The 27,793-nt window shown below is 59.3% G+C and overlaps 2 protein-coding genes and 1 long non-coding RNA gene across 7 annotated transcripts in view; 1 reads left to right on the forward strand and 2 right to left on the reverse strand.

The window, feature by feature from the left end:
• Positions 1-652: 652 nt before the first annotated feature.
• AP5B1 (adaptor related protein complex 5 subunit beta 1) lies at positions 653-17,601 on the reverse strand. Of its 3 annotated transcripts, none has more exons than XM_070427532.1 (3): positions 17,365-17,601; positions 6,490-6,657; positions 653-6,394 (listed from the first exon to the last, which is right to left on the reverse strand). In XM_070427532.1, exons 2-3 carry the CDS (start codon positions 6,637-6,639, stop codon positions 3,905-3,907), a joined length of 2,640 nt encoding a protein of 879 aa, XP_070283633.1. In that variant the 5' UTR covers positions 6,640-6,657; positions 17,365-17,601; the 3' UTR covers positions 653-3,904. The 3 variants fall into 3 exon arrangements, with proteins under 3 accessions (XP_070283633.1, XP_070283632.1, XP_070283631.1); XM_070427531.1 differs by lacking the exon at positions 17,365-17,601 and adding an exon at positions 15,890-16,152; XM_070427530.1 differs by lacking the exon at positions 17,365-17,601 and adding an exon at positions 7,029-7,071.
• OVOL1 (ovo like transcriptional repressor 1) lies at positions 15,755-27,608 on the forward strand. Its single transcript, XM_070427537.1, has 4 exons — positions 15,755-16,193; positions 23,172-23,389; positions 25,245-25,434; positions 25,693-27,608. The coding sequence occupies exons 1-4, from the start codon at positions 16,094-16,096 to the stop codon at positions 25,986-25,988; spliced, it is 804 nt and encodes a 267-aa protein (XP_070283638.1). The 5' UTR covers positions 15,755-16,093; the 3' UTR covers positions 25,989-27,608.
• LOC139018762 (uncharacterized) overlaps positions 17,747-27,793 on the reverse strand; it is a 38,853-nt gene continuing 28,806 nt past the window's right edge. For 2 of the 3 annotated variants that reach the window (XR_011472943.1, XR_011472942.1), the window contains 6 exons: positions 26,888-27,036; positions 25,314-25,375; positions 23,903-24,055; positions 23,398-23,519; positions 21,399-21,520; positions 17,747-18,041 (listed from right to left, as the gene is read on the reverse strand). This is a non-coding gene — a long non-coding RNA (uncharacterized lncRNA). The remainder of the gene's footprint in view (positions 18,042-21,398; positions 21,521-23,397; positions 23,520-23,902; positions 24,056-25,313; positions 25,376-26,887; positions 27,037-27,793) is intronic. The other variant, XR_011472944.1, reaches the window with a different exon arrangement.

A 27,793-nucleotide genomic window follows, 5' to 3' on the forward strand; every position in this document is an offset into this window, starting at 1 on the left:
CACTGAGCCAGGCAGGCTAGGGCCTTTTGTGTTTCTTTTATCTTGTTTATTTCTTCCTGGGTTTTGTCTATTTCTTTTCTTTTTAAGTTTCTCATCCAAGGTGGTTTTGATCTATTTTGCCCTGTTTGGAGTGTTGTATTACAGCTTTCTTCTGTTTCCAGGCTGCCTTTCCAGGGGGGTGTGTTTGGACTACTTTGATAGATGATGAGATTCATTTTCTGATATTTTGCAATAACTCTGTACAAACCTGTTAACCTTTATCTTGTTCATTGCTGTGTTGTTGGGTGTTTTATAAAATCCCTGCTTAATGCACCCTCTTCTGTCAACACTGCTGAGTCCAGATTTGTCTGTAGATGGGGGCGGAGTTGGAGGGCCTCTGATTCTGTTTTGTCTTGCAGAACCATGACATTTCTCCATTTACTTCCCCTTTCACACCCAAATGACTTCCTTCCTTTTCGTGTGTTTTGCTCCCCCAGAGATTACATGTTTCAAAGGCTGCCCCTTCAAGTGGTACATACACTCAAAACTCCCTCCCTGTAGTCCCAGCCCTAACCCTCCAGACTTAGAGTGGACTTGGTCTTGGACCAAAAAGAGGCCCCCTCGTCTTCTTTGCAGTTGTTTTCATGTTGCCTGCAGTGTGTCCAGCGCTGCTCTGGGGCTGAGGTGTGCGGTCCCTCCTCGCCTGATTTCAGGTGTCAGAGGACACCACCTCTAGAGTCTGGGAGTCTGAGGCCAGGAAGGTCCTTAGTTTGGGGCCCCAGGTCCTGTAGTAGGAGGGGCTGGCCGGGGGGAAGCCAGTTTTTGCAGTTGAGCCTGAAAGAGTAGGTAGTTTGTGTGTCTTACCTGTCCTGAACCGGGTCCCGTGGGCCTTTAAAAAGTTGGACCTGTGATCCTCAGGGTTTCTGTGGCTTCGTTCGATGGCTCCGCTGAGGCTGGCAGAGCTGTCTATATTCGACAGGGCCTCCTCCTGCAAGAGTTGCTTGGGAGATGTGTGAATACTGTGTTGGAAGTTCTTTGATATTTAAACATTTTCACCACAGCAAATTTCCCAGGTACCATACGAGTCCGGAAAACGCACCTGCTTTCTTTTTGACTTCAGATGCAGAAGATGGCATTAATCCTTTGCCCAAGATTAAGATAATCGGCCCATGGAAGGACTCACCAGCCATCCTTCCATCCATCCGTACCCGTTCATGCCTCCACAGGTCAAGGGCTGTAGGCTGTGGTCTGGGCACCGAACCTCCTGCAGCACCAGGGGTTGGGGCCACAGCTGGATGCAAGCGCGTTACACAGTAGCTGTACAGCCCAAAAAACGCCCAGAGATGCCCAGGGTGTGGCTTACAGCATACGGCTGCCACTCAGGTCCCAGCCATGGCAGCACAGAAAGATGGACAGTTAAGACACCAGAATGGTCCATGTGCCAACAGCAGTCACACCCCAGCCCAGGTCCCACAGCAGGCACTCTCAGGGAGCTCCCCACCACCCAATTCTGGGTTGACTACACTCTACCTCCTTCTCCTACTCCACCCCCAGCCCCTCCCCTTGCAAGAGATGACAGGGAGAGGCAAAACCTGAGTGTGGAGAAAGGAAGCCTGCAGCCAGCTGGGTACCCATGACCCCAAGAGTCACAGCTGTCCTCTGTCTTCAAGAGTAATTCAGCCCTGGCCAGGTGGCTCAGGTGGTTGGAGGGAGTATCAGCCCACACACCAAAAGGCCGCGGGTTCAATCCCTGGTCAGAGCGTGTAAAGAGGCAACCAATTGATGTTTCTCACATCAATATTTCTCTCTCCCTTCCCCTCTCTCTAAAAATCAATTTTTAAAAAAAACATATCCTTGGCTGAGGATTAAAAAAAAATTAATAGTTACAGCTGTGGTGCCTGAGAAATAGGTCCCACTCACTAGATGCCCTCTGAACAGTGTGGATGGGGAAGTGAGGCCGCAGCCATTTGCAGCTGGGGAAGCTCCAGTCTTTCTGCAGCAGCCTCAGCTCCCTGGTTTTGTGGGCAGAGTCGAGGCAGTGATGGCAGCCCCACCCCATGTTCCAGGGCCGGGCCCAGCTTCCTGGGTGCTGAGAGCTGGACTGCAGGCAGGGGAGTACGTTCTGGAACCCAACAGCCCAGCAGTGGCCTCCTGCAGGCCCATTCTCCAGCCTCCCCAGGGGTTTAAGCCAGGGGTCCTCAAACTTTTTAAACAGGGGGCCAGTTCACTGTCCCTCAGACTGTTGGAGGGCCGGACTATAGTTTAAAAAAAAACTATGAACAAATTCCTATGCACACGCACATATCTTATTTTGAAGTAAAAAAACAAAACGGGAACAAATATAATATTTGTATTTGCATGTGGCCCGCGGGCCATAGTTTGAGGACCCCTGATTTAAGCATCCGGTTCTGCCTTAGATCCTTTCTGCTGGAAGCAGCTGGAGAAGCGTGTTGCAGGGTTTGCCCGGATCCTACAGCAAGTCGCTGGAGCTCAACCTTGGGACAGACCACCTGACCGCCGACCTGTGACGGCCCCACTTGTCCCAGGCCCTTCTTTCCTCTCCCAGGCAGCCCGACAGGAGAGGCTCGGCTGGGGGCCCAGGAGGCAGGGTGGCAGAAGAGGCCCTCCCGCAAAATGGTGAGGCCCAAGCCTCTGGCCATTCTCCACCCAGCACTGCTGACTGCTGCTCCTGTGAGCTCCTGGGGGCTGGCCCCAGGGCAGAGGGTGGGGGCTGTGTCCCCATGGCCCGTGCAGAGCTTTGCTCTGATGAATGTGGCAACAGAAACCCGCTCCAGGATGGTAAACCTCTACACCATGCCCCAGACGTGGTGTGCAGGAGGCAATCGATGTCTCTCTAGCATCAATGCTTCTCTCTGTCCTTCCTTCCCTTCCACTCTCTCTAAAAATCAATGGAAAAAAAAAATATATATATATATATACACACACACACACATCTGTGTTTACTTATTTAGGTTAATCCTCACTCAAGGGTGTTTTCCCATAGATATTTAGAGTAGAAGGGAGGGGGAAAGACAGAAAAACATCAATGTGAAAGACACATTGGCTGCCTCCCGCATGTGCCCCTACTGGGGCACGGACTGAGCCTGCAACCCAGGTATGTGCCTTTGATCAAAACTGAACCCAGGACCCTTCGGTTTGAGGGCCGACACTCTATCCACTGAGCAGCACTGTCAAGCCATACACACACTCTCCAGTGAGGATTCAAAAAACACATCGGAATCCTGAGTATTTTGCATATTTGGAATAAGAACGAGGGGATGGTTCTTAGAGGAAGATTTCGAGGTCCACTGATGGGGTAAGAAAAACCCAGCTTCATTTTAGCCCAGGCCATGGGGCCCCCTCAGCCTTGAAACTGTACCAGCAGGCCCTTCCTAGAGCTGGCTCCCCTCCCCAGCCTGGGGGAGCCTCACTCCCCAGGGAAGAGGCCACTGCAGTCTCCTCACTGTTTCTAGCCTAAGCTCCCGGGGTCAGGGACCCTGCAACCCTCAGGAGCTGAAAAGCGCGGGCCCACAGGTGAGGAGGCCACGCCCAGCTCCAGGCTCATTCCTAAATTGCTGGGAGCTTTGGGCAAGACCAGACCCTCTGGGAAGCAGAGATGAGGATGTTTTTTCTCCTGCCTCCTGGGCAGAGATTCTGGGGAATCCCAGGCTATTTGCCAGGAGGGTACTTTGGAGCCCCGCAATCTGGGGGTTCCTACTCTAGAAGCTTTCGGGGAGCCTCTGACCCCATCCCAGTGATTCTGCTCCCGATTAGGGCCCAGAAGAAAACAAACGAGGGTCATCGGTGAACGGAGGTTTTTAAAAAAAGGATCCATAGGACCAGGTCCTGCTCTGCACCTGCCCCTCTTAGACAAGACCCTGTAAGGGCCACAGTCCTGTTCCCACCTGGCCAGCCCAGCCGGGGCTCAGACCGCGGCTGACAGCCCTCGGAGGTAGTCCCCCACCAGGGGCAGCACAGCCCAGTCATCCGTCCGCAGGACCACGGGCACTCCGTCCGCCTGGGCTGCCTCCAGCCGAAGCAGCAGCTTTGAGTCTGGGGGCAGGCGGATGGCTATGTGGTAGCTAGTGGGGGGCCGGGCCACCACTACAAAGGGCTCCAGGTGGCGTGACACCAAGGCCTCCAGACCCTGTGGCCCAAGAGGGCACCACAGGCGACTCTCGGTGCCCTTTGGCAGGCACGAGTCCCACAGTTCCTCAAAGAAGCCTAACCTGGCATCTTCAGGGGCCTTCGGGAAAGGCAGAAAGAGGTCAGCGAATTTCACAGGCAAGGGTGGCAGGTGGGTGTAGCATGTGAGGCCAGTGGATTTGGTGTAAAGAGCACGGATATCCAGCTGTGCGGGGGCTGGGCGCCGGGGCTGCAGGGGCAGGAGCAGAGGGCGGGCCGGGCGGCCAGGGCACAGGCAGGGCACGTGGACAGCCCCTAAGGGTGCATAGAGCTGTCCTTCCACTCGGAAGCGCAGCTCCAGAGAGTACACGGGTTCCAGCACCTCTACCTGGAGCTGCAGCACTGGGACCGGGCCCTTAGCCCTTCGGGGCCCCACGCTCAGCCGAATCGGGGCTGGCGCCTCCTGCACCATCAGCGCCGTGGCAAAGCCCTGGTTCTCGGCCACCAGCGAAGAGGTCAGTGCAGGTGCAGCAAGGGAGGGGCCCAGGGCCACCCCCAGCTTGGGTCCTGACAGGTGGCTCAGGAGGACGTAGTAGAGGCGGGCGTGGTCCCGCCCATCAGGGTCCTCCAGCTGCCTGGCCAATGTCTGCAGCAAGTCTGCCAGGCCTCCCCCAACACCCGCCCGCAGCAGGGCCCGGCAGACTCGCAGCAAGGCCTGCTGGAGGCCCCAGTCCGTACAGTGGGCAGCTGCAGCCTGCAGGAAACCGAGGGTGGCACTCTGAGCATCCCTGTCTACCACCTTTGCCAGCATCTGCAGGTGCCAACGAAGGGCCTCATCCCCTCCTGGCCTGGACACCACCTCTTGCCGCAACACCACCCTCAGTGGCTCCCCCAGCTCAGGGGCCACTCGATCCAAGAGGTCAACAAAATGGGGAGCCAGCGCAGGCCGGGCTCGGTAGAGCTGGGCCAGCCCATGGGTCAAGGGTGCCAGCACTGTATGGTGCCCGGCCAGGCAGTGAGCAACGAGGTATGAAGCCTGGAAGCAGAGTGTAGCCAAGGCCCGGGGGCCTCCGGTCAGGGCCGCCCTCTGCTGCAGGCCGGCCAGGAGTTCCTGCAAGTAGTGGCAGGGGCTCTGAGCCTGTCCTTTCTCCTCCTTTTGTTCGTCCTCAGCACAGAGAAGGCACAGCAGGTGCAGGCGGGCCAGCAGGGCCATCGGGTCATGAAGGAGATTGGGTAGGAGGCCACGGCAGAGCTGCGGTTCTAGCAGCAGCGGGGCAGCCTCCTCACCGGCGGGGCCCAGCGGGCAGTTCTCTGGGAAGCTCAGGAGGCAGTGCAGGTAGAAGAGATGGGCGGGCAGGGGCAGGGCTGGGTGCTGCGCGGCCAAGGTGAGCCGGCGGAGCAACAAGGCCTCGTCCTGGGCTGTGAACAGTGCCTCGCCGAAGGCTGCCTTCAGTGCCAGGACAGCGTGCAGCAGTGTCAGCTGGGCTGTGCCCAGCAGCCGTACCAACTGTGGCTTGAAGAGCACTGGAGGCTGTCCCCGCAGACCCCGCAGGGCCCAGCCCAGCAGCCACAGAAGCTGGGCCTGGGCCACAGGTGTGAGCAAGTACGAGGTGTCCAGAAGCTGGGCCACTGCAGCCCGCAGCTCCCGGGCCTCTTCGGGGCTAGGCTCTAGCGCTGAAAGGCCACACTCCTCCTCAGCTGCCGGCCAACTGGGCGCTTGGGGCTGAAGGTGGGCCTCGCCCTCTTGAGCTAGTGTCCAGTTCCAGGGGCCACCCCCAGGGGGAGAAGCCCTGACTGTGAGCAGGCCCTGCAGGCTGGCCCTGGCCCTAGCCTGTATCACCAAGGTGTTTCGCAGGGCAAGTGCCAGCAGCAGGCTGAGTGGCTGGACAGGGGCCACGGGGCCCTCTTGTCCCAACAGGCCACGAAGAAGCCCCAGGCAGCCCCCCAGCAGCCCAGGCTTGCAGCTCTCCAGCTCCCGCAGGCACTCGCACGCAGTGGCCTGCAGGGGTCGCTGCTCCGAGTAGGGGCCAAAGCCTCGCCCCAGATCACCACCTGAAGCCAAGCCGAGCAGCAAGGGCAGAAGCCGCAGGGAGGCCCCGGAGGTGGGGCCGAGCACACCTCCGGTCACCAGGGCTGTGGTTGCTGCCAGCAACAGGGGCCTCCGCAGAGCTGATGGCCGCGGGGGTAGAAGGACCAGGGTATCCAACAGGGAGGTGGCAGCTGCCTCCGCTGCAGGGGCATCTGGCCACAACTGGGCTGGGTACTCCAAGCTCAGGGCCAACATGGAAACCTGGGGATGGGAGATTTGGAGAAGATGGAGTTCAGAGCGCAGTGGGTTGAGGAGACCATACGGGCCAGGGCAGGGGCGGGGCGTTCCGGGCCTACCTTGGTCTGTTCGCTCAGCTTCTCACTCCTCAGGTCGCTCAGCAGGTCACGACCCAGATCCTCACCCTCAGGAGCTGCCATGTAGGCGGACGGGCTGGCCCGGAAGGCGCCCAGGCGCTGGGCCCAGGCTTCCCGGCTCAGGAGCCCCATGGTCAGGCACGTGGGTCCCTGCAGGGAGGAGCGAGGGGGGGATCAGGCCGGCAGCCGCGAGACCCGCCAAGCCCGAAGGAGGCATCGTCACCCCAGAGCCCTTTGCAAACCTCAGACACCCTCGACTACGCGCAAACGCCAGCGGGGACCCTGTGCCTGGGCCCCGAGATAAAACCGAGAGGTTTCAGGGTGACGCTGGGCTGGGGGGGGGGGGGGCGCCAGGATCCCTGCGGGGCAGAAACGCGGGAGAACAGGGGCGGGGATGCCGGGCGGGGCGCCAGCGCGGGGTGCGTGCCGAGGGCTCATTAGTCCGCCTGCCCGCGGCCGGCACCGAAACCACAGCGCCACCCCGGTCCCCAGCGCCCGCGGTAACGGGCGGCCGCGCTTACCTCCCCTGACTCAGCCGCCGCTGGCGCCCAGGCCAGCCGGCTCCTTCCGGGCGGGCGGCGCGGGGCGGGACGCGCAGCGCAGGGCGGGGCTCGGGGCGCGTGGGAGGCCGGGCCGGGCGGGGCGAGGCCGTAACGGGGCCGCCGCCTCCCCCGCCCACCCGGCCGGCAGGTGCCGACTCGCCGGTTTCGCTGGGGCTGAGTAACTGTCCCGCTGCGCGCCGGCCCCCCTTCCCCGAAACCGCCGCAGGCCGGGGCAGGGGCGGTGGAGTTGGGTGGCCTCCGCTCCCAGAGGCCGGGGTCCCCTCGCGCGCGAGCTGCGATCCCAGAGCCCTCGAGTGGACAGCGACCCCGGGTTGGCGACGATGGCCAACTGCGCGCCCCCCGTCGGAGCCCGGGCGCACCGCACCCCGCGCCAGCCGCGCGCCTTCCCGGGGTGCTGTAGGGTGCGGGCGCTCCAGCTCCCAAGGTGGCCGCTGGGGGTGCGCAAGGTGCGGTTCCAGGGCTCCCGCAGGAAGCGCGCGCCGCGGCCCTGGCTGAACCGGTTGGGCAGGTGCCTCAGGGCTTGGCTTCGCTTCTCCGACGCCGGCCTGGGGAGCCCCCACCCGTTCGGCTTGGGGGCGCGGAGCCGGCGCCCGGGTCACGGCGGGAGGAAGCTGCTGACTTTTGCCAGAGGCGGCACCGACGTCGGCCATGGTCGCGGCTGCCAGGCCAGTGTAAAGCTGGAGACAAGACCATAAACCGTGATGAAGCCGGAGAACAACGGGATGCAGAGGTGCGGACTGCAGCCTGGCGTGTCACGGGGTCAGGACACCGCACGCCTAGCACCGATGGGAAACCCAGGCTTCACCGGGGAAGACCTGGGGCCAAGGCTTTGAGGGGCACCAAGGGAGCTGGGCCAGGGGTTCCCTAGGAGCCGCTCCTGGGCCGGGGACCAAGGCTGTGATGCCCCAATGACTGCAGGTTCCCCAGCACAGAACTGCAGGCGGCCGGACCCCACAGCCCACTGGCCTAACGCCTGCGGCTCTCATTAGCCGGCTTTGAAGATGAAACAGACCTGAGCCCCGTAACAGCAGCTGCTAACTAGTTTCTCTCCTTCCTCCAGGCTTCACAGGTCCCTCCCTCCCTACCCAACCTGCTGCCCTCCGATGGAAGTGATGGAGTAGCTGGAAAAGAGGCTATTGGGGTGCCAGGGGGATGGAGACCAGCATCCACCCCCAGGGACAGGTCCGACTGGAAAGCCTGTCCCAACTCCTCTGCCCCTGGCTCCACAGTTGACTCACAGGCGGCAGCCCCAAACCACTTCCTTCTAGGTGCCTCCGTTTCTCCATCTATAAAATGGGAGTGAGGACACCCCCCGCCAAGAGGCTGTAGGGTGGGGCGGCCTGGCTAATTAAGCCTAAGATGAAAGAGGCCAGGATGAGAGCGGCCCTGGGAGGGAGCCTGTCTGGTTTCCCTGTCTGAGGCCCAGAGGCTGCTGATAACTGCACATCCCCAGCCCTGGCCGCTCACAGGGAGGGAGGACTGATTATTAAACCCCTTTTACAGTTGAGGAGACAGGCTTCAAAGGGTCAGGAAATCTGACGCTGCTCTGGCCCCTACTCAGCCTCCGAGAGCCACCAGCCTTTCTGAGCCTGGGCTCCACTGGGCCCAGGGTCTGAGGGGAGGGCACCCCACGGGGGGGCCCGATGCTGTGGTGGGCTCGTCCACATGAACTCACAGGCTCACAACAACCCTGAGGGACCCACGGATGGGTGCCATTCCGATGGGAAAGGAACGCCCAGGGAGGTGCAGTCACTTGCCCCAAGTCCCAGAGCTCCTAAGAAGGGGAGCCTGGACTTAAACACACTGCCCCGCGCTGCCCTGACTTGGCCCTCCCCCCATACCAGCTGCCCTCAACCCTCCCGGGATGGGCCCTGCCCTCAGCTGCTTGCCCTGCTCCCCGGTGGGAGGGTGGTGCTGGTCTGTCCCTGGCACAGGACAGGCATAGAGTTGAACTCAGCCCACCAGCAGTGAGGGCATGAATGTCCCCTCAATCTGCAGTCGCTGACCTGCCTCTGAAGGAGACCTCCCAGAGATGCCCAGGGGTGGGCCTCAGCCAGGTAGCCAAGAAGGGAACTCCCCACTCGATGCCCACACCTCACTGCTTCTCTTCCTGCTGAGTTTCCATCCTCCCCAGTGCAGCCTAGTGCCGGGGAGATAATAAACACAGGCGTGGAACAGGGAAAATCCGTTTTCTGAGGGGTCCTGAGCCCGTTTTCTCACCTATAAAGTGGGGGATGTGACCAACCCGTCCTCACAGCACTGGGCACTGGGGGTACAGAGTTGTTTTATTTTATTATTATTTCAATATGTTTTTATTGATTTCAGAGAGATGGAGAGAGATGTAGAAACATCAATGAGAAACAACAAAAACAAAAGAAACATCGACATGAGAGAAACATCACTTTGGCTTCCTCCCACATGCCCACTCCTCCCCCCGCCTGGGGATTGAGCCCCAAATCCAGGCATGTGCCCTGACCGAGAATTGAACTGGTGACCTCCTGTTGCATGGGATGACACTCAACCAACTGAGCCACACTGGCTTAATTATATGTATTGGGGTGACAGGAGATGTTTTAAAAAGAACATGCCTGAGAGAAAGCAGAGAAGTGGGTGCCAGAGGTTGAGAGGAATGGGGGTGACTACTAATGGGTACTGGGTTTCATTTGGGGTGATGGTTGCACATGGGTGAAGATATTAAAAACCACTGAATTGTATACTTTAAAAGGATAGATTTTCTGGTATACGAATTATCCTATATAATAAAAGGCTAATATGCAAATTGTCCCCTCGGGAGTTCGATCGCTCGCTATGACATGCACTGACCACCAGGGGGTGGCGTGGAACATGGCAGGCAACCAGCAGCTGCAGTGGGGTGCTGAGGGAGTGAGGGAAGGAGGAGGCAGGGAGGCGGGGAACCTGATGGGCCCTGATCACTGGCCAGGCCTAGGGACCCTACCGGTGCATGAATTTCACACACAGGGCCTCTAGTATCTAAACAAAGCTACTAACATGGTGTTAAAAGAGGTCCCTCTTGCACAGAACTTTCATGGGGGCAAGGGACAGACAACAAAGATGCGCAAAGAGAACAGAATAGGGTAATGGGACAGAGGTGACCAGGGGACAAGGATCTGCTGGGGAGGTCAGTGAGGCCTCTCGGAAAAGGGGACATTTGGCTGAAACCTGAGTGATGAGAGGCAGCCAGCCATCAAGTAGCGAAAGGCGTTCGGGCACAAGGCAGAGCAGAAGATAGGCCTGAGCTGGGAACAGCTTTGGCCTGATCAGTGGACAGAGGGCAGTGATGTGGCTGGAACTCACAGAACCTGCGGAAGGGAGAGGCCCTGAGACTCCGAGACAGTTCCTGAATCAGAGATGCCGAGAGGCTGTGACAACTGTGAGGATGAAATGAAGTCTGGCAGGTCAGACACGTGGCCACAGTGTGAGCCTCACCAGGCTTTTGGCCTCCTCCAACGGGAACCCATGGCTTCCCTCAGCGTTCCCGGGGCTCCAGCTGGCCCAGGGGGCCTGCTCCTCTGCCCATGGTCCCCAGTTCCACCTCAGGAGCTTTCTACCCACATGCAGCCCCCCACTCCCTGCTAGCCCTATGTGGCCCTGGCCCCCCTGGCAGTGGGCTGAGAGGCCCATGGGCAGGAACTCAGCAAGAGATGAAGGAATCAACCCCCACAGCACTTCACACTCTGTTGGGGGCTGTGCAGCCTCCACAGCTGCTGTCAGGCTGGAAAGGCCATTGTTTGAGCCGAGCAGAGGCCTGGGAACAAGGGACACCACTCGCCTGCTTTAAGGCTGAGTTCATTTTCTAGGGCTGCTAGCCTTCTGGCAAAAGCAAATTGGTAGCATCATTAGACAGCTCTGAGGAGCAGAGCAGGAACTAGGAGCCCCACTTCACAGATGTGTAAACTGAGGCCCAGGTCCTCAAGATGAAGAGTTTGGGGCACCCGACTGGCCAAGTGCTCTTTCCTGCTTGTCCTCTCGGCACATCTCAGCTTCTGGAAGCCCTCTTGGCCTGGGAGGGCTTCAGCCCCCACACCATCCGGCTCCTCCCGGGAGCCTCTCAGAACAGGAAGGCTGGTTGCAAACCTTCTCCCTCCACCCAATCTCTGCCCTCGCTTTTCCTGGGCTGCTCTGGATGGCAGCCGAGCACTCCGGGGTACATGGTCCTCACTAGCCTGCTGGGGTTCCGCCTTCCTTCACACTATGCCTATGAGAGGTGTCCACCCAGAGTCAATGCTCAAGGCTCTGCTGGCGCTGACCCAGGCCACTGTCACATCCTGCTCCAACTATAACAGCAGCCTCCCTTACTGGTCTCCCTACTGCCATCCTCACACACACCCCTCCTCCGAACACACTCCATTCCCCCATTACCAGACCCTGAGCCCCCACCAACTGGACTCACAGGATGTGGCCCACCTGCCTCTGCAACCTCAGTTCCCACACCCTGCCCCCCCTCCCCTCCCAATCTGGCCGCCTTTCCCTTCGGTTCATCGCACACACTAGGCTTACTCCCACTCTGGAGTCTTCGCACCAGCTGTTCCTTCTGCAGGTCAGGCTCTTCCCAGCTCTACACAGCTGGCTCCTACCTCTCTTTCAGATCTCTGTCGCTATCCCATCACTAAAGTCCTGTGTCACAGTAATAGTTTCCTTAGCTTTTTGTTTACCTTTATGGGTTATGTGCCTAGTGTACAGCTGATGTTCAATAAATACTTGTTGACTAAATGAAGGAATGAAGGGATGATATCTAACTGGCATTGTGTGAACAGAGCAGACAGTGTCTTCATGGAGCTCATAGTTTAGCTTCGGTGTTTACCCAAGTCCGTACACATTGGTTCCAGAGCTGCCCATGAACCACAGGCCACACACCATTAGCCTGAGACAAATCTGACCCACATACTAGTAGGTATTTTATTTAACTCACTAGAGGCCCGGTGCACAAAAATTTGTGCACTGGGGGGGGGGGGGTCCCTCAGCCCGGCCTGTGCCCTCGCAGTCTGGGACCCCTCGGGGGATGACCACCTGCTGGCTTAGGCCCACTCCCCGGGGGATTGAGCCTAAGCTGGCAGTCAGACATCCCTCTGGCAGCCCGGGAGCCCTCGGGGGATGTCCACTTGCTAGCGGGGAGCAGACCTAAGCTGCAGTCGGGCATCCTTAGAACTGCTGAGGAGGCGGGAGAGGCTCCCGCCACCACCGCTGTACTGGCAGCCGTCAGCCTGGCTTGTAACTGAGCAGAGCTCCCCCTGTGGGAGCACACTGACCACCAGGGGGCAGCTCCTGCATTGAGCGTCTGCCCCCTGTGGTCAGTGTGTGTCATAGTGACCAGTCATTCCCAGTCGTTCTGCTTTTAGGGTCAATTTGCATATTACCCTTTTATTATATAGGATAGAGGCCTGGTGCATGGGTGGGGGCCGGCTGGTTTGCCCTGAAGGGTGTCCCGGATCAGGGTGGGGGTCCTGCTGGGGTGCCTGGCCAGCCTGGGTGAGGGGCTAAAGGCCGTTTTCAGACTGGCTACACCACCTTCAGGGTGGGGGTCCCCACTGGAGTACCTGGCCAGCCTGGGTGAGGGCTGGTGGCTGTTTGCAGGCTGGCCTCAGCCCCTTCAGGGTAGGGGTCCCCCCTGGGGTACCTGGCCAGCCTGGGTGAAGGGCTGATGGCTGTTTTCAGGCTAGCCACAGCCCCTTCAGGGTGGGGGTCCTCGCTGGGGTGCCTGGCCTGCCTGGGTGAGGGGCTGATGGCTGTTTGCGGGCTGGTCACGGCCCCCAGCCACCCAAGCTCCCAGTGGAGGCTGGCTGGAAGCCGGTATCTGGGATTATAATTGAAACTTTGTTGCCTTCAGCGGAGGCCAGAGCCGGCCAGGGCAGGTGGGAAGCTTGGCTTCCTCCATTGCCAGGGCAACCTAAGCCTCCTGCTTCCTCCAGCTCCATGGTTGCCAGCCCCCATCTTGGTTGGGTTAATTTGCATATAGTCCCTCTGATTGGCTGGTGGGCGTGTCTTGGGGGCATAGCGAAGGTATGGTCAATTTGCATGTTTTTCTTTTATTAGATTAGATTCTACGTTTTAAAATTTTTCAAGTCGACTTTAAACTGATAGCGTTCACATACTAACCTGGATTTCCTACTTCTCTTTGAAAATGGACAGATGTGGCCACATTGGGTTTCTCTGCTCAACTGTCACTGCCCCTGCAGATAGTACATTCTCCACAGTCCCCAGGACTCTCCAGTCTCCCTGACAGCCAGCGCCAGTTGCCTCTTATCACTGAATTTGCACTACTGTTCTCTTTATAATAAAGAACTTTGCTCTGGCTGGCCAGTGTGGCCCAGTGATTGAGCATCAATCTATGAACCAGAAGGTTACAGTTCGATTCCTGGTCAGGCACATGCCTGGGCTCCATCCCCAGCAGGGTGCATGCAGGAGGCAGCTGATTAATGATTCTCTCTCATCAGCGATGTTTCTCTCTGTCTCTCCCCCTCCACTCTCTCTAAAAATCAATGAAAAAAATATCCTCAGATGAGGATTAAGAGCAACAACAAAACACAAACAAAGAACTTTGCTCTGAATCTCTGTGTACTAGTATACCAAAAGTTGGAACAGGAAAAGCTGAATGGGTCACATGAATCAAGAAAAATAGGATATTCATTCATTTAATCAATATTGCTAACCCACTATGCCAGGCACAGGATAGGCATGAAGAGAGAGCCATGGACGGCATGAGCGAACATCGCTCCCTCCCTGTGGCCTCATTCCAAACACTGTGTAACTTTCTTTCCACAAGTGGAGACATCTGAGTTGCTTCCCAGTCCATGAAAAAGACTGCCTTTTGTATCCAGGGTCACCCCTGAAGACTACAACAGGGTACTCACTAAGCACTTACTATGTACCAGCCCCGTCAGGGTCTGGCACAACCAGAGTGTTCAATCAATATGTACTGAGTGAACGAGCCAAATTCACCTCTCTCCTAGGCAGACTGTGTTAGTCAACGTTGTTTCTCCAGGATTTATCTGAAAGGTAAGCGCATAGTAGGTGCTCACTTAGGGTCAGTTGAAAGAGACAGTCTGGGATAAGAATGGAAGGTTGACAGGCAGACATGGGCTGCCTGAAGGCAGATCCCTGGAAAGGAAAGGGAAGGGTGAGGTGAACATTACCCCCACTGCCAAGCCCACATCCCCCTCACAGGGACCCTAGGAGGTGGTGATAGGATTCTCAGGTGACAGACAAAGAAGCAGGATGGAAAGGAAAGCCCCTTAGCTAAACCTACAAGTTCCAGGAAGGAGTGGAGGAGGAGGTTCATTTGCCCCCCAGGCCCACACTCTCCCCACCCAGCTGGATGCTCCACAGACGTCCCGTGGGGGATGTGCAGGGCCACCCCTTGAAAAACTGTCCTCCTCAACTGGATGCCCGGAAGGCCACCATCAGCAGGTTACCCTACCCTTTTCACTTGTGACTTTTGAACTGTGAATTCATTTTTCGGACTCATTTCCTCCTAATCTGTTCCAGCAAACATTCAATATGTGAGGAAGGTGTGTGTGGTTGGGACTACGAGATGTTTATTATGGGGCAGGGAGAGAGCGAAAAAGAAGGGGTCCCGTTCCTGCCCTATGTCAGTAAGAGAAGCTCAGCTGAGTCCCAGCATCCAGGTGGCAAGCCTCCTGGAGGCCACCAGCGCTCCACAGGTTCTGAGGAGGGTGGGTCTCCCTCCAGCTGGGCCTGGGCACTGGGCAGAGCACGATGAAAGCCTGGGGAAGGTCCCAGGCAGAACCTCGGCCAAGGGTGGGCTCTAGGGGGAAGCAGACATGAGCTTCCTGTCCTGGCTGCAGCCAGGCTGGGACTGACTTCCTATGGAGTCCGCGGCTCTCCGGCCTTGCTGTACCTGAAATCCGTCCATTTGGGACAAAGATGAGGGTGTTTGCGCCTGTGTAAGCCCCACTGACTAAGGCCTGGCGCCTTTCGGGATCTCGGTGGACTCAGAGCGGTTTCAACGCCCCCTCCTCCACGAAGCCTTCCACACTTTCCGGCCAGAGTTCGGCGCTCTCCGCTTTCCATGGCGGCCCTGCGTGTAGCCGCCCGTCGGCCCACCGGCCGGCGCGCTCCGGGGCCCCGCGTGCCCTCCCGCACGGAGTCCGCGCCCAGCAAATACCTCCGGGCTGAACCACGCACTGCTCGGCCCAGCCATCGGGCTCCTGGGCTATCTGGGCCCGGGCCGGGTTCAACAAGTGTGGGCCGGGCCGCCCGTTCCCGCCCGACGGTTTCGCGCCTCCTCAGGCGCCCGGGGCTCGCCGGGCGGGCCGGACCCAGTTGGGCGAGTTTCATTTCATCACCCGCAGAGCGTGCGAGCGCCGGTGCAAATAACGTTGCCTCCTCCCCTCCCCTGCTCCCTCCGAAACTCCCAAACTCCGTTGGCGAACGCTGCGCCCCGTCGGGGAGGTCTGGGCGGGCGGCGGCTGGGCTGGTTGGGCCGCCGGGTGCTGGGTGCCCGGCGCCCGCCCCCCGCCCCCGCCCGGCCACCCCGCCCAGGCCGCGAGGCCACCTCACCAGCAGCGGAATGAAAACCGGTTCGACAGGTAACAAATAGGTGGGTTGTCACCGTTATTTCCCAACGCATGCGCCGTCGCTCCCCGGGCCGCTCCAAGCTAATTAGCTCAGATCACCCCCGCTCCCCGCCCCAGCCACCAACACACACCGCCGCGAGCCAATAAAGCGTGAGCCCGGCCGGCCGGCTCGCACTTGAGGACTCCCGAGCGGCGCGGGGACGCCAGCCGAGCCCGGAGACGCTGACCTGCCGCGGCCCCTCCCCGCCCGCCCGCCCGGCGCACCTGGCTGCAGGCGACCTCGTTCGGAGGAGCTGGGAACGGGCGCGGCGTCCGGCACGGTCTCTCAGCGGAACGCGGGGCTCTTCGGCACTTCTCCGCGGACCTGCCTCCTTCCCAGCCGCCTCCAGCCGGGCCGGGACGGCGGACGGTGGACGGCGCCGGCTTTGGTGACGGAAGCGGACGGTGTCGGGCGAGCAGGGTTCGAAAATGCCGCGCGCGTTTCTCGTGAAGAAGCCGTGCGTCTCCACGTGCAAGAGGAACTGGAGTGAACTCCCGGACGAGGAGCGCGGCGAGATCTACGTGCCAGGTGAGGCCTGGCCCGCGGCCCCGAGGCCCCGCCGCCCTCCAGCCCGGGGCCCCGTCGGGACGGCGGACGCGCGGGGCGCGGTGGCGCGAGCCCGGCGGCCGACGGAGTCGGGGCGCCCGACTTCATGTTCCAGCGGCCGCAGCCCCGTTAGCCCGCGGCCCGGGGGGGAGGGGAGGGCAGGGGCAGGGGCAGCGGAAGGAGCGGCCGGGTGGGGGTGGGGGCGGGGGCCGCCCGACGGGGGAGAGCAGTTCCCAGGCCCCGCGTCGGGCGGGAGCGGGCGGGTCAGAGGCGCTCGCATCCGAGCGGCGACCCCCTCCCTCCACCGGCCCGAGCCGCGGCGCAGGGGAGGCAACCGGGTGTGTCACCGCTCAGGCGACCCTCCGCTCCCGCGTCGTAAATCCGGAAAGTTGGGACTTTTATGAGGCGGGAAGAGGGCACTGGAGCGATGCCACTTTGGGGGGCAGGGAGCGAGCTGGAGTTTCGGCTGAGATTTGTGCGAAACGTGAGAGAAGACCGAGGGTGAGCCGCCTGCACCGGCCTCTCCGCTCCCCACCTGCGCGGCGGGCCGGGAGGTCGCCGCGCTGAGGGCCGGCGGCGGGGGCACCCCACTGGCCCTGGAGACAAAGGGGGACCAGGGCCCACCTCCGCGACAAACGCCTGCTCCCACCTGGCAGCGGGCACAGCTGAGCTGGGAGTGGTGTTAAGGAGGCCACCCCACCGCCAGGGGACCAGGCCCCGGGAGGCGGTGCGCCCCGTTTATTTTTGGGAAACGCCTGGACCGCGGCGTCGGAGGCCACTCGGAATGAGTAACCTGCGTTGCTTCTCCCGCGGCGGCCTCTTCCTCCCTCAGCCCCAGAACCTTCTGCTCCCGGGGGCCGCCCCCTCCCCGTCCCCTCCCCCTCCCCTCCCCCAGCAAACCTCCCCCCTGGAGAAAGCCCGCTCCTCGGACGCCCCCTCCCCGGGCCTGGGGGCGGGGCGGGATGTGCCAAGCACCCGTCCAGCGCCTCCAAGGGGGGAGCGGTTGTAATTAACCAACCGACTTTGACCCTTGATCCGCGGGCTCCCTGGCACCGCCCCAGGCCTTGGAGAAATGAGGGCGGTGGGGGCCCTGTGCGGGCTCTTGCCTCAGTTTCTCTCCGGAATACGTTTCTGGAAAAGGCGCTGTGGTTACCTGCGTGGCCGACCCACCGGGGTCCAAAGGCCCGCGGCGCTGGCGGGATGTGTCCTAGCGCGGCCTTCTCTCCAGCCCGAGACCCCGTGCGTGGCCTCCGTCCACCGGGGCTCCGGTGGGAAACGGACACAGGGGAGTGAGCTGCCTCCTCCCGGAGGCGGCCTAGCGGCGCCCGGGCTGTTTACAGTTTCTTGCGGGGGTTCCAGGGCCAGCAGGGCCGTGCGGGTGAGGGCCGAGCTTCCTCCCGCCCGCCTCCTCCCTCACCTGTGTTTGACTTGCTGCTTAGCTGCTCCCTGGGATCTGATAACTGAACTTGGACTGTGGTAAAGGTGAGCTGAGAGCCTTGCAGGAGACTCGCTGTGCTGTTATTTTTAGTTTTATTTCACATCCCAATCAGGAACAGATCATGTGTTGACTTTTACAAAGGACAAAGAAATTCCGTTTGCTGAAATCATTGACTTCCTTTGGCCTGGTGATTTCCCCCCGCAGTTCTGGCGGCCACGGTGGGTGGCTGAGGGGACCTCCAGCCCAGGGCTGTCCCATCGGGTGCAGAGGAGGGCTTCTGGGCGTCTGTCACCTGCCCCTGTGATCCAGGTGAGGGAGGCCGGCCGGCCACTCGCTCTGCAGGATGGAGGTGCGTGTGAGATGTGTCCTCATCGCTCTGGCCAGGGAGAAGCCTGTGGAGTCAAGTAAAGGGTAGAAGTTAAAGAACTTAATTTTGTCTCAAAAGCCCTGTCGCGCACTGGAGAGTTTCCCCAGTTTTTGGAAATGAGAAATGGAATGTTCTCGGGCCACGCTCGGGTGCCTCAGATGGCTGGAGGGGGGGGGCTGGCCTGTCCCCTGGCTGGGCCATCCATCACCAGTCAACTGTGACCCCAGGAGCCGGCTGGGCACGTTTCCGTCACCCCACCTCACAGACCGGGCACGTTGTGACCAGTTAAGCATTGACCCCATCCATCCCCCTGAGAGGCACTGCAGGGGCTGGGAACAGGGAAGTGTTTGAGGTCTGACCTTCCCGCCAGGGCCCTCTGAGACCCTTAAACACCAGAGCGCGGAAGGAGTTGTACTTTTACTGACTGAAGGCCCTGGGCCCAGTCCCACCAGCACTCCAGGCTCTCGGCCTGAGGCACAGTTCAAGAGGTTCCCCCAACACACATCCCCTGGCTGAACCTTTCCCTTGGGCCTCATTCTCCTCCCAAAGCCAAGGACAAGCCCAGGAGTGGCTGGGGGCCACAGGGGTGGGAGATGGCTGCACACCGCTGGGAGGTGAAAGGGTTTGCAGTTAAGGTTAAGATGCTACCCGCGGTGCCCTTCACTCCCCTCTCTCCCTGGTCTCCCCTGGCTTCCTCCTTTGTTATGTCAATGTTGACTGCAGTGCTGGGAGTAATGCTGGTTTCTTGAGGATGCCCCCACCCATTGTACCCAGGGGCTGAATTCCATTTCATGGTCTGAAGGGGAAGCTCCCACCGAGCAAGTCCTCCAAGGCCTTAAGTGCAACCTCAATCTCGCGAGGCCAGAAAGGCTCTTGAAGGTAGATGGACCCGGGAAGCTGGAATGACATGGGCATCCCAGGGCCTCTTGCAGGCCCCCAACCACCCCCTCCTCTGCTTCGAGCCCCTGCTGCCTGTTCTGCCAGTTCCTTAGCACATGCCCACCCCGAGGAGGCAGACAGGCTACTGTGCAGGAGACTGGTGTTTCCTCACCTGGCCCTGAAAGCCACGAAAGTCAGCTTTGGGTCCCAGAATACACGTGTGGGGGTGGGGAGAGATTAGGCCTCTGGTGATGATGATGATGATGATGATGATGATGATGATGTTTTTTAAATGTATTGATTTGAGGGGGGGGGGAGAGGTGTTGTTCCACTTACTTATGCATTCATCGGTTGATTCTTGTATGTGCCCTGAATGGGGATCGAACCTACAACCTTGACATATCGGGACAATGCTCTAACCAACTGAGCTACCCTCGTGGGGCTGGTGATGATTACTCTTGTGATTCCTGGGAAGTGTTGGCAGTGAACGACTTGTCACCAAGCTCTCCAGGGAGCAAGGCTGGGAGAGTAGACAGCCAGACAGTGGATGGGGACAGAAGAGCAACTTGGGCCTGGGCAGTGGGCTAGATGGGACTCCTACCTGTCCCGTGGGGTGCCGTCACCCAGGCTGCCAACCTGTTTGTCCCTAGCTTGGATGACCCAAGGCAGAATCCTGCCAGACCATTTGTCCCAGCAGGAGAGCTGTGAGGGCAAGTCCTCTGGGCACAGGGAGGACAGGAGCGAAGCATGGGTTTTGTTGATATCAGGGTTTCTTTTTAACGCTGTTCACTTCCAACAAGTCTTGTGCGGATCCTGCAGGATGCCCAGCCCTGTGCTGAACGGGAGGGTAGGAAGGATGCAAACGGGGCATAGTTCCTGGTCAGGGCTGTCCACCTAGTGCAGGGGTCCTCAAACTTTTTAAACAGGGGGCCAGTTCACTGTCCCTCAGACCGTTGGAGGGCCGGACTATAGTTTAAAAAAAAACTGTGAACAAATCCCTATGCACACTGCACATATCTTATTTTGAAGTAAAAAAACAAAATGGGAACAAATACAATATTTGTATTTGCATATGGCCCGCGGGCCGTAGTTTGAGGACCCCTGACCTAGTGTGAGGGCTGAGTGCACAGTTTCAACTTCATTACAGACGCGGTATGAAAAGTGGGTGGGGAGCGGGGAAAAGACACTGCCTGAGAGAAAAACTTGGCGTTCATAGAATGGAAGCACCAGGCTGAGGGACAGACCCATTGTGTTTCCGGGGCTGCGGCCTCTGCCAGTTGGCTGGCACTGGCTTTCTTTCGGGCATTGCTCGCTGACCTGCTGGGGCTGGAGGAGACGGGCACAAGACCCCTGCCCTTGCTGATAAGGGTGTCAGGCGGCCTAACACCAACCTGGGATGTACTGACACAGTGGGTTCCCCCCACCCCATTCAGAGCTCAGTGGACCCCCACCCCCCAGGTCAGCACCAGCCCCAGGGTCAGAGGCTGTGCATCCTCACATCTGCTTCACTTGCTCTCTCTCCCCAGAGAGCTGAGACCAGACCTCGTGCCCAGCCCTGGCCTGAGGCCTTAGACGGAGCAGGACCTGGCACTCTGTCCAGTATTTGGCCCAATAGCTTTAAAAAAAAGATTTAATCCTCACCTGAGGATATGCTTATTGATTTTAGAGACGGGGGATGAAGGGGAGGGAGAGAAACATTGATGTGAGAGGGCACCTCGATTGGTTGCCTTCCATATGTGCCCCAACTGGGGATCGAACCCGCAACCTTCTGATAAATGGGACGACACTTCAACCAACTGAGCCACACCGGCCAGGAAGGGCCCAGTCGTTTTCAATCCAAGAAAGACAGGACTTGCTGAGGGTGCGGGCGGGGAAGGCCCTCAGATGGGCGGCTGCTCTGGGCCTCTGCCCTCAATGTCGTGCAGGTGGAGGCAAGTTGGGCAACAGAAGGGGAACCCGCAAACCCCCTGAGGGAGTGAGGAGAGGGCCAGGCTGGTTTGGCCTTGGCCTTGCCACACGCCACAGCTGTGGGCGGGCAATGAATAGCCACAGCGGCCACCGCCTTGCCGGAAACATCTAATTAGGGGACAGAGGTGCACAAGGCGGGCCCAACCAGTTCTGCTTCCTGCCTCCTGCCACTCGGTGACACTCGGTGACACCCAGTGACAGGAGCGGCACGCCGATGAGCACTCCCTGTGCGTGCGGCGGCATCAGGGACACGCTCGTGGGGGTGGCAGGAAGACAGGTTTGGCAGGTGGCTAAGATGAGGCAAACATCCCCACCCTGGCGGCCATGAGGCTCCCCCTCCGTGGAGCTAGAGGAGCAAGGAGGCCAGGCCGGGTGGGCGCACAAGTCCCCAGTTCCTTAGCGCCCGCATTCCAAGGTTTCTGTGTAATGGGAGAGGCAGGCACAGGGTCCCTCCCAAACTCGCGTGGATCCTTGGAACACTACCCATGAGCCCATCTATTAGAGAGGGAACCGCGAGCCACACCAGCTGCCTCACCTGCTGTCCCTCCTCCCTCTGCTGCTCCATGTGCGCGTGTGGCCCGGCTCCCACTCTCCGGAGCCTCACTCACGCTCTCCGACACCGAAAGACAGGAGAGGGTAGAGGTTCCATTACCTGGACTGAGAAATGGAAATAGTCATTCAGCTTTGAATTCTTGGTCAAGATCTGTAATAGCTGCTAAACCGCCAACACTCAGACACACCCCTGGGCCCCCCAGCCCCCCCAGCCCCTGTATATAGACAGCTGCCCTTGCAGCAAGACAGGAGTCGTGTCCCCCCGCCCCAACCCCCGGGCTTGGGCTTGCTGGCCAGCCTTCCAGGGCCTGGGGAGGTGCCACGCCATCTCAGGGGCCAGGCCAGGGCCAGGCACTGGTGAATCAACTCCTGGAATGAGGTGGCTCATTAAAGTCCCCCGGACAGACGGACGCCAGTGCCAGCAGAACGGGTTTGGGCGGCAGGCCGCGCATTCTTCCTCTGTCAGACCTTTGTTGTGTTTTGAGGGGGCGAGAGCCGGGGCCTCTCCCGAAACTTCGGTGTCTCACATTCACCCTCCATCCGTACGTTCCTCTGCCTCCCCCCACGTCGTCTGTCCACCTGGGCCTCGTCGCAGTGGCCTGGAGAGGCGGTGAGGGCAGCAGCCCTCCTGCCTGGGTCCCTCTGTCTCACCAGCTGTGGGCAGTGGGCCTTGTCATGGGCCTGACACCCCAACTCAACCTTCTAAGTCCCTCTCCCTGAAGCTCACTCGTCCTTTCTTTCTTGGCCCCTCTGGGTTTTTCCTTCTGTGGCTTGGAAAGTGCTCCTCACGTGTGGGTTTTAAGTACAGAGCTTTGCCTTTTTGGAAGAAAATTCTTGACTAAACTGAAACATTAGATTGCTTGCCCCAGCTGCCAGCTCTGAGGCTTGTTTCCTGTGTCACTCAGAACTCTTCCTCCTCCCTAGTGGGGACCAGGGCCAAGCCTCCCCGGCCCCGTTCACTGTGAGGTGTCTGTCGTAGGGAGCGGTCATGTCAAAGGCTGCCAGGTATCGGTGCCGAGGAGGGCGGTGGTGCCCAGGAGGGCGGGAGCCCAGCCTCACTGTACAGCGAGCGGTCCCTGCTGTGGGGGAGGGTTGTGTAACAGCTGGGCAGGTGCCCAGGAGACTGTTACGCAGCATCCACCTGCTGCTCCCTGACCTCCTCCCTGCTCCACCCCACCTGGCCTGTTTGCCTGCCAAGCTGGGCCAGTGGGAGGGGGGTCCCTGGAGCCCTACTGGGCTACAACGGCAGGGACTGGCCAATCGGAGGAGGAAGGGGCTAGGAGCACCCAATGCCCTAAAGCCTGCAGCTAAATTGCCTAGAGGAGAGGCCCAGGGTGGCTCAGGCCACCAGGAACTCTTCCGGGGCAGGGATGAGTCCCTGGGCGCAGGCCTCCAGGAGCATGGATGAGGCCTGGAATCCAGAGGGACTGGCCCAGGTGGGGCAGGCAGACTGCTCCGGAGGGATAATTGGCAGGGCAGGTTTGGTCCTCCCGGTTCCGCTAAGACACAAATTACTCAGCGGGCAGGCCTGTGGGTCGAGGCGCTTGGCTGGCGTCACCTGTAATTACCTTAATGGGGCAGGAGGGAGGTGCAGTGTGTAGTGGGCTGGGGGTAGCCCTGCTCGGCCACATGCCTGCCAGGGGTGGGATGGAGGCTCCAGGTTCCAGCTAGCTAAGTGCCAGAGAGCCTTCCTGAAATCCCACTGAACCCCCTTTTCTCCAACAAGCCCCTCATCTGGCCATTCTTCTCTCTGCAGTCAGCCTGGGCTTCTATCCGCCACAGCCCTGCCCGGAGCCAGAGCCATCAGTGGCTGAGCCCCCTTCTTGCCCCCTCGCTTTGGACATGAGCCTTCGAGACTCCGGCTACAGCATGGCCTCTGGACCCTGCGTGGTGGCCCAGCTGCCCTCCGAAGACATGGGCCGCCTGGCGGACCCCCAGAGCAGAGACCACGGCTTCTTGCGCACCAAGATGAAGGTACTGACCTCGCACTGTCTCTGAGGAACAGCCCAGGAGATGTGGCACAAATGAGACCTAAGTGGAGACCGGCCTGGGGTCTGGGTCCAGGTTTCTGCAGAGGTGACCCTGCGCTGGGCATAGACAGGGGCTGGAAGAGATGAAAAGTGGCTCTAAAGTGAGGCTGTCATGCGGGGAAGCAGCAGAGGGGTTCAAAGGACATTTAAGCCTTGGGAGTCCATTCTGGGGGTTTAGTTTTATTTCTGGCCTCAAGGGGAGCCTGTTCACACCGAAGTCCTAGGAAAATCAGGGAGACGTGAGGCCGGCTCAGCACCTCCTGGGGCCCCATCCGGGCAGCGATGCGAGTGAGGTCTGGAGTCGGCCTGGTGGTTGGCTATCTGCTGAGGCACGTGCTGGACAGTCTCCGCCTCACCCAGTGCCACTCGAGGCCTTGCACCTAGGGCAGGCCTGGTGGGCGCCCCGCTGTGCTCAGCAGTGGGAGCGGTACGTGACCCAGGCTTTCGAGGAGCGCACCTGCGCAGGCTGCCCTGGCCAGGCCTGCCTTCCTGAAAGCTCCCGGCCGGGAGGCGCCCGCAGTGCCGATCCAGTGGAAGCGTTCTTGAAGCGCCGTCCATGTGCCAAAAGGCTGGAGAAGCTGGCAGTGGGTCCTGTTCTTCCCTCTGTTTCCTGCGGAGGCCAAGTGTGTGTTGTAATGAAAGGGGAACCACCCAGATGCGCTGGGCTGGCCAGAGAGCCAGCACCCGGCAGCGCCCCTGATCCCCACACCCCCTTCCTCCCAGCCCGGGGCCCCAGTAGGGAGGGAGGGATGCAGAGAAAGCAGAGGGCACTGGAGAGCGGGTGCTGGAATCAGTCCTGGTCTTTTTTTTTTCTTTTAATATATTTTTATCGATTCAGAGAGGAAGGGACAGGGAGAGAGAGACAGAAACATCAAAGATGAGAGAGAATCATTGATTGGCTGCCTGGGAATCGAGCCTGCAACGGGCATGTGCCCTTGACTGGAATCGAACCCTGGACCCTTCAGTCTGCAGGCCGATGCTCTGTCCACTGAGCCAAACTGGCTAGGGCGAATCCTGATCTTGACTAGCTGGCAATAAGGAGCATTTACCCGGGGCCAGGGTACAGAGGACGAGGTGCGGGGTGACAGGTGCACCCAGTGCACAGGGAGCTCAGGAGGAGTTGCCAGCGATGGCCACCCACCAAGTACAGGCAGCCTCAGAACAGTAACAGAGGTGGGGCGTTGAGGCCACATCTCCACTTAGGATAGATTTGAGATTTTCCACAATTACAAAAAAACAAAACGAAAAATGCTTATAAGCAAGCAAGTCATCAGGTAGCAAAGGGACTCAGACCGTATCATGTCAGGCCTGGCTCAAGTAAAACCAGGGGCAGGGCTCCCCTGGAGGGGCCCAGGCTCCCAGCGGTGTCTCCGCCGGGAAAGGCTGTGCAGGAGACAGTGTTGTGGACATTCTTCCCTGTCCCAAGGCATAGAATGAGGACGGAGAGCAGAAACGACAGGGAAAGATTTGGGCTCAGCGAAGGGGAGAACGTTCTAGCAGGTAGAATCGCTGAGGATGAATGGGCTGTCTATATAGGGAGTTCCCTGCCCGTCTCTAGAAAAGAAGGGGCTGGCTGGCAACCTTGAAAGAGGACTTGGGAAGCTCACAGGAGGCTGACGTTGACTCAGAGATTCTTTCTGGTCACCACTGATCTCTGTGAGCCAGCAGCACAGAGGTGTGGCCTCGGGTGGTGTCACTTTCCTCAGGGGGTCTGGGGGCTGGCATTTGTGTCCTGCCAATCTGCCAACCTGCAGTCCTAACTGCTGGGTATCTGTCACAAAGACTGTCCTTGCCCACAGGTGACGCTGGGGGACAACCCCAGTGGAGACCTCTTCACCTGCCACATCTGCCACAAGGCTTTCACCTACCAGCGCATGCTGAATCGCCACATGAAGTGTCACAACGACGTCAAGAGGCACCTCTGCACCTACTGTGGGAAGGGTTTCAATGACACCTTCGACCTGAAGAGACACGTCCGCACCCACACTGGTGAGAGGAGCCCCGTGGTTGGCGCCTGCCTGAGGCCACGTGGGACACTCGGCAGGCCTGCTGTCTGGGGGTGGGGGGCTGGGAGGGGCACCGGAGCTCAGGGAGAAGCCGTCCTCAGCTCAGCAGTTTGGGCCCTCGGGGAGCTGGAGATGCACAGGCCTCCGTCCCTTCCTCTTCCCCACAGTTAGGTGGCCGGGCCTTTCTGTGCCCGGGAAGCTGCTGTCAGGTCCCTGACGCCCAGCCCTGTCCTCCTCGCAGGCGTGAGGCCCTACAAATGCAGCCTGTGTGACAAGGCCTTCACACAGCGCTGCTCCCTGGAGTCTCATCTCAAGAAGATCCATGGCGTGCAGCAGAAGTACGCATACAAGGAGCGGCGGGCCAAGCTGTACGTGTGCGAGGAGTGCGGCTGCACGTCCGAGAGCCAGGAGGGCCACATCCTGCATCTGAAGGAGCACCACCCCGACAGCCCGCTGCTACGCAAGACCTCCAAGAAGGTGGCCGTGGCCTTGCAGAACACCGTCAACTCCCTGCTGCAGAGCAACCACCACCTCTGAGTGCGCCGTCCGGCCCAGGAAGGGCCACCACCCTGCGGCCTGGCCAGTCCCATCTCCTGCGGCCTCCTGCTGGAACACTGGTGATCGGGACTGAAGCCCCAGGATGTGTGCTCACTCAGCCCCGCACTGACCTCTGCTCATGTCGGCCTTTTTGTATTTTGGGTGGAGGCTGATCCAAGCCTGTATTATGGGCAGACGGGCAGGGGCCAGGCCAGGACTGCCTTTGAGGAAGCAGCACACCTGCAGAGCCAGGAACTCTTTCCCGGAGGAGGGTGGTCCTGTGACCTTTCTGCCTCTGGAGCACAGGGTGGGGGCTGCTGGTCCCCCGTGGGTGGCAGGGCCAGGAGCACTGGCAAAAAGCACCCTGTGAGAGACGGCCGTGGGCTTGGCGATGACCTGCCTGGCAGTGCTTCTGACACCCAGGGCTGCAGGGCTCTGCCCTCTGCGGGGCGCGTGCGCCGCTGAAGATGTGCGCGCCTGCACACACGGGAGGCCTTTCCACATATCACCTCATTTTAAAAAATCAATGACAAGGTGCCAAGGAGGTTTTATTCCCTTTTTTTAAAAGATGACAAATGTATAGATATTAATATATTTTTGGTGCTGATGGCGACTATTTTTAAGAGAGGATGGAGCTGGCTTATCTCTCTCCCATGAGGTTCTATTTATCCTGGACATTTCACGTGCTCCGTGCCGTGGTTCTGGGGTGGCTACCCTGACGCCCCAAGCTTCCTGCTACCTGTGTCCTTCCTTGGCCTTGTCTGGTCCCCTGCCACCAGGACAGCACATCCCATCTGCTCTTCCCTCCCACAGCTCTGCCTCCCTCCCACTGCCTCCAGGCAGCCTGGGCCGACCAAGGGCCTTCTGATCAGATAACAGACTTGTGCGTAACAGCTCACGGTTTTGGAGGTCGAGGGCTTGTCTGGGTCTAGCTTCACGGGTGAGCCAGGTGGGGAGAATCTTTGAGAGGCCCAGAGCTGTGGCCTGAAGCACAGAAGAGTCCAGGCCAGGCCACAAGGCCTTCTCTTTTCCTGGTTGAGTCAAAAACCTGAGAACAAGAGCCAAAAATTGGGACAGAATTATAACCAGACACATCAGAAACCTGTAGCAGGAGGACAGTATTAGATGGCTAATAAGTTATATTTGTAGCCTTTTTTCTGTTTTTCAAGTAGCAAGGCTGGGTCTCGAGCCAGTGGCTCCAACTGAGGGACTCGCCAGGCTCCCTTAGCTTGGCAGGTTTCCTGCTAATAACAGGAACGGGGCGTGGGTCAGAGGGGAGAGCTGGGCAGGGGTTGAAGAAGAGCGAGAAGGCACACTTGAAAGTGGCCCACAGAACACAGCCGCTGGGCCACTCCCAGGGAGAGCAGCATCCGCACAGCCCGGCTGAGGGCAAGGAGCCCCTCGCTGCCCTCTGCATGGAGACTTGCTTTCTTGCCTGCAGAGCGTGGGCGCTGCTGTGTTCTGGAAGTTCTATAGGACAAAATAACGTCTGGAAGCTCTGTTTGTTTACATGTCTGTATCCCCGTGTTCCTTGCCAATCTGAGGGAGTCACAAGGCTCTGTGTTGTCTATTTTATAACTTTCTCTCCAGTTATTAAAATAAAAGAAACTTTTTTCTGTGTTTTTTTGTTTTGTTTTTTGTTGTTGTTTGTCTTATAGGCCTATTTCCACTTGAGGAAATTAATCAAAACAATTGATGCATTCTATTAAAAGCTTTATCCTCTTATGGTTACCAGTGGGTTCAGACAAGGCCTGACCCAGACAGATTGGGTGGCCTGCCTCTGGTCTCGGCAGTCAGTACCTGCA

Source organism: Myotis yumanensis, unplaced genomic scaffold (genome assembly GCF_028538775.1).
Source record: "Myotis yumanensis isolate MYYU_CA2020_CCGP unplaced genomic scaffold, mMyoYum1.0.hap1 SCAF_10, whole genome shotgun sequence".
In the NCBI taxonomy this organism is placed as follows: domain Eukaryota; kingdom Metazoa; phylum Chordata; class Mammalia; order Chiroptera; family Vespertilionidae; genus Myotis; species Myotis yumanensis.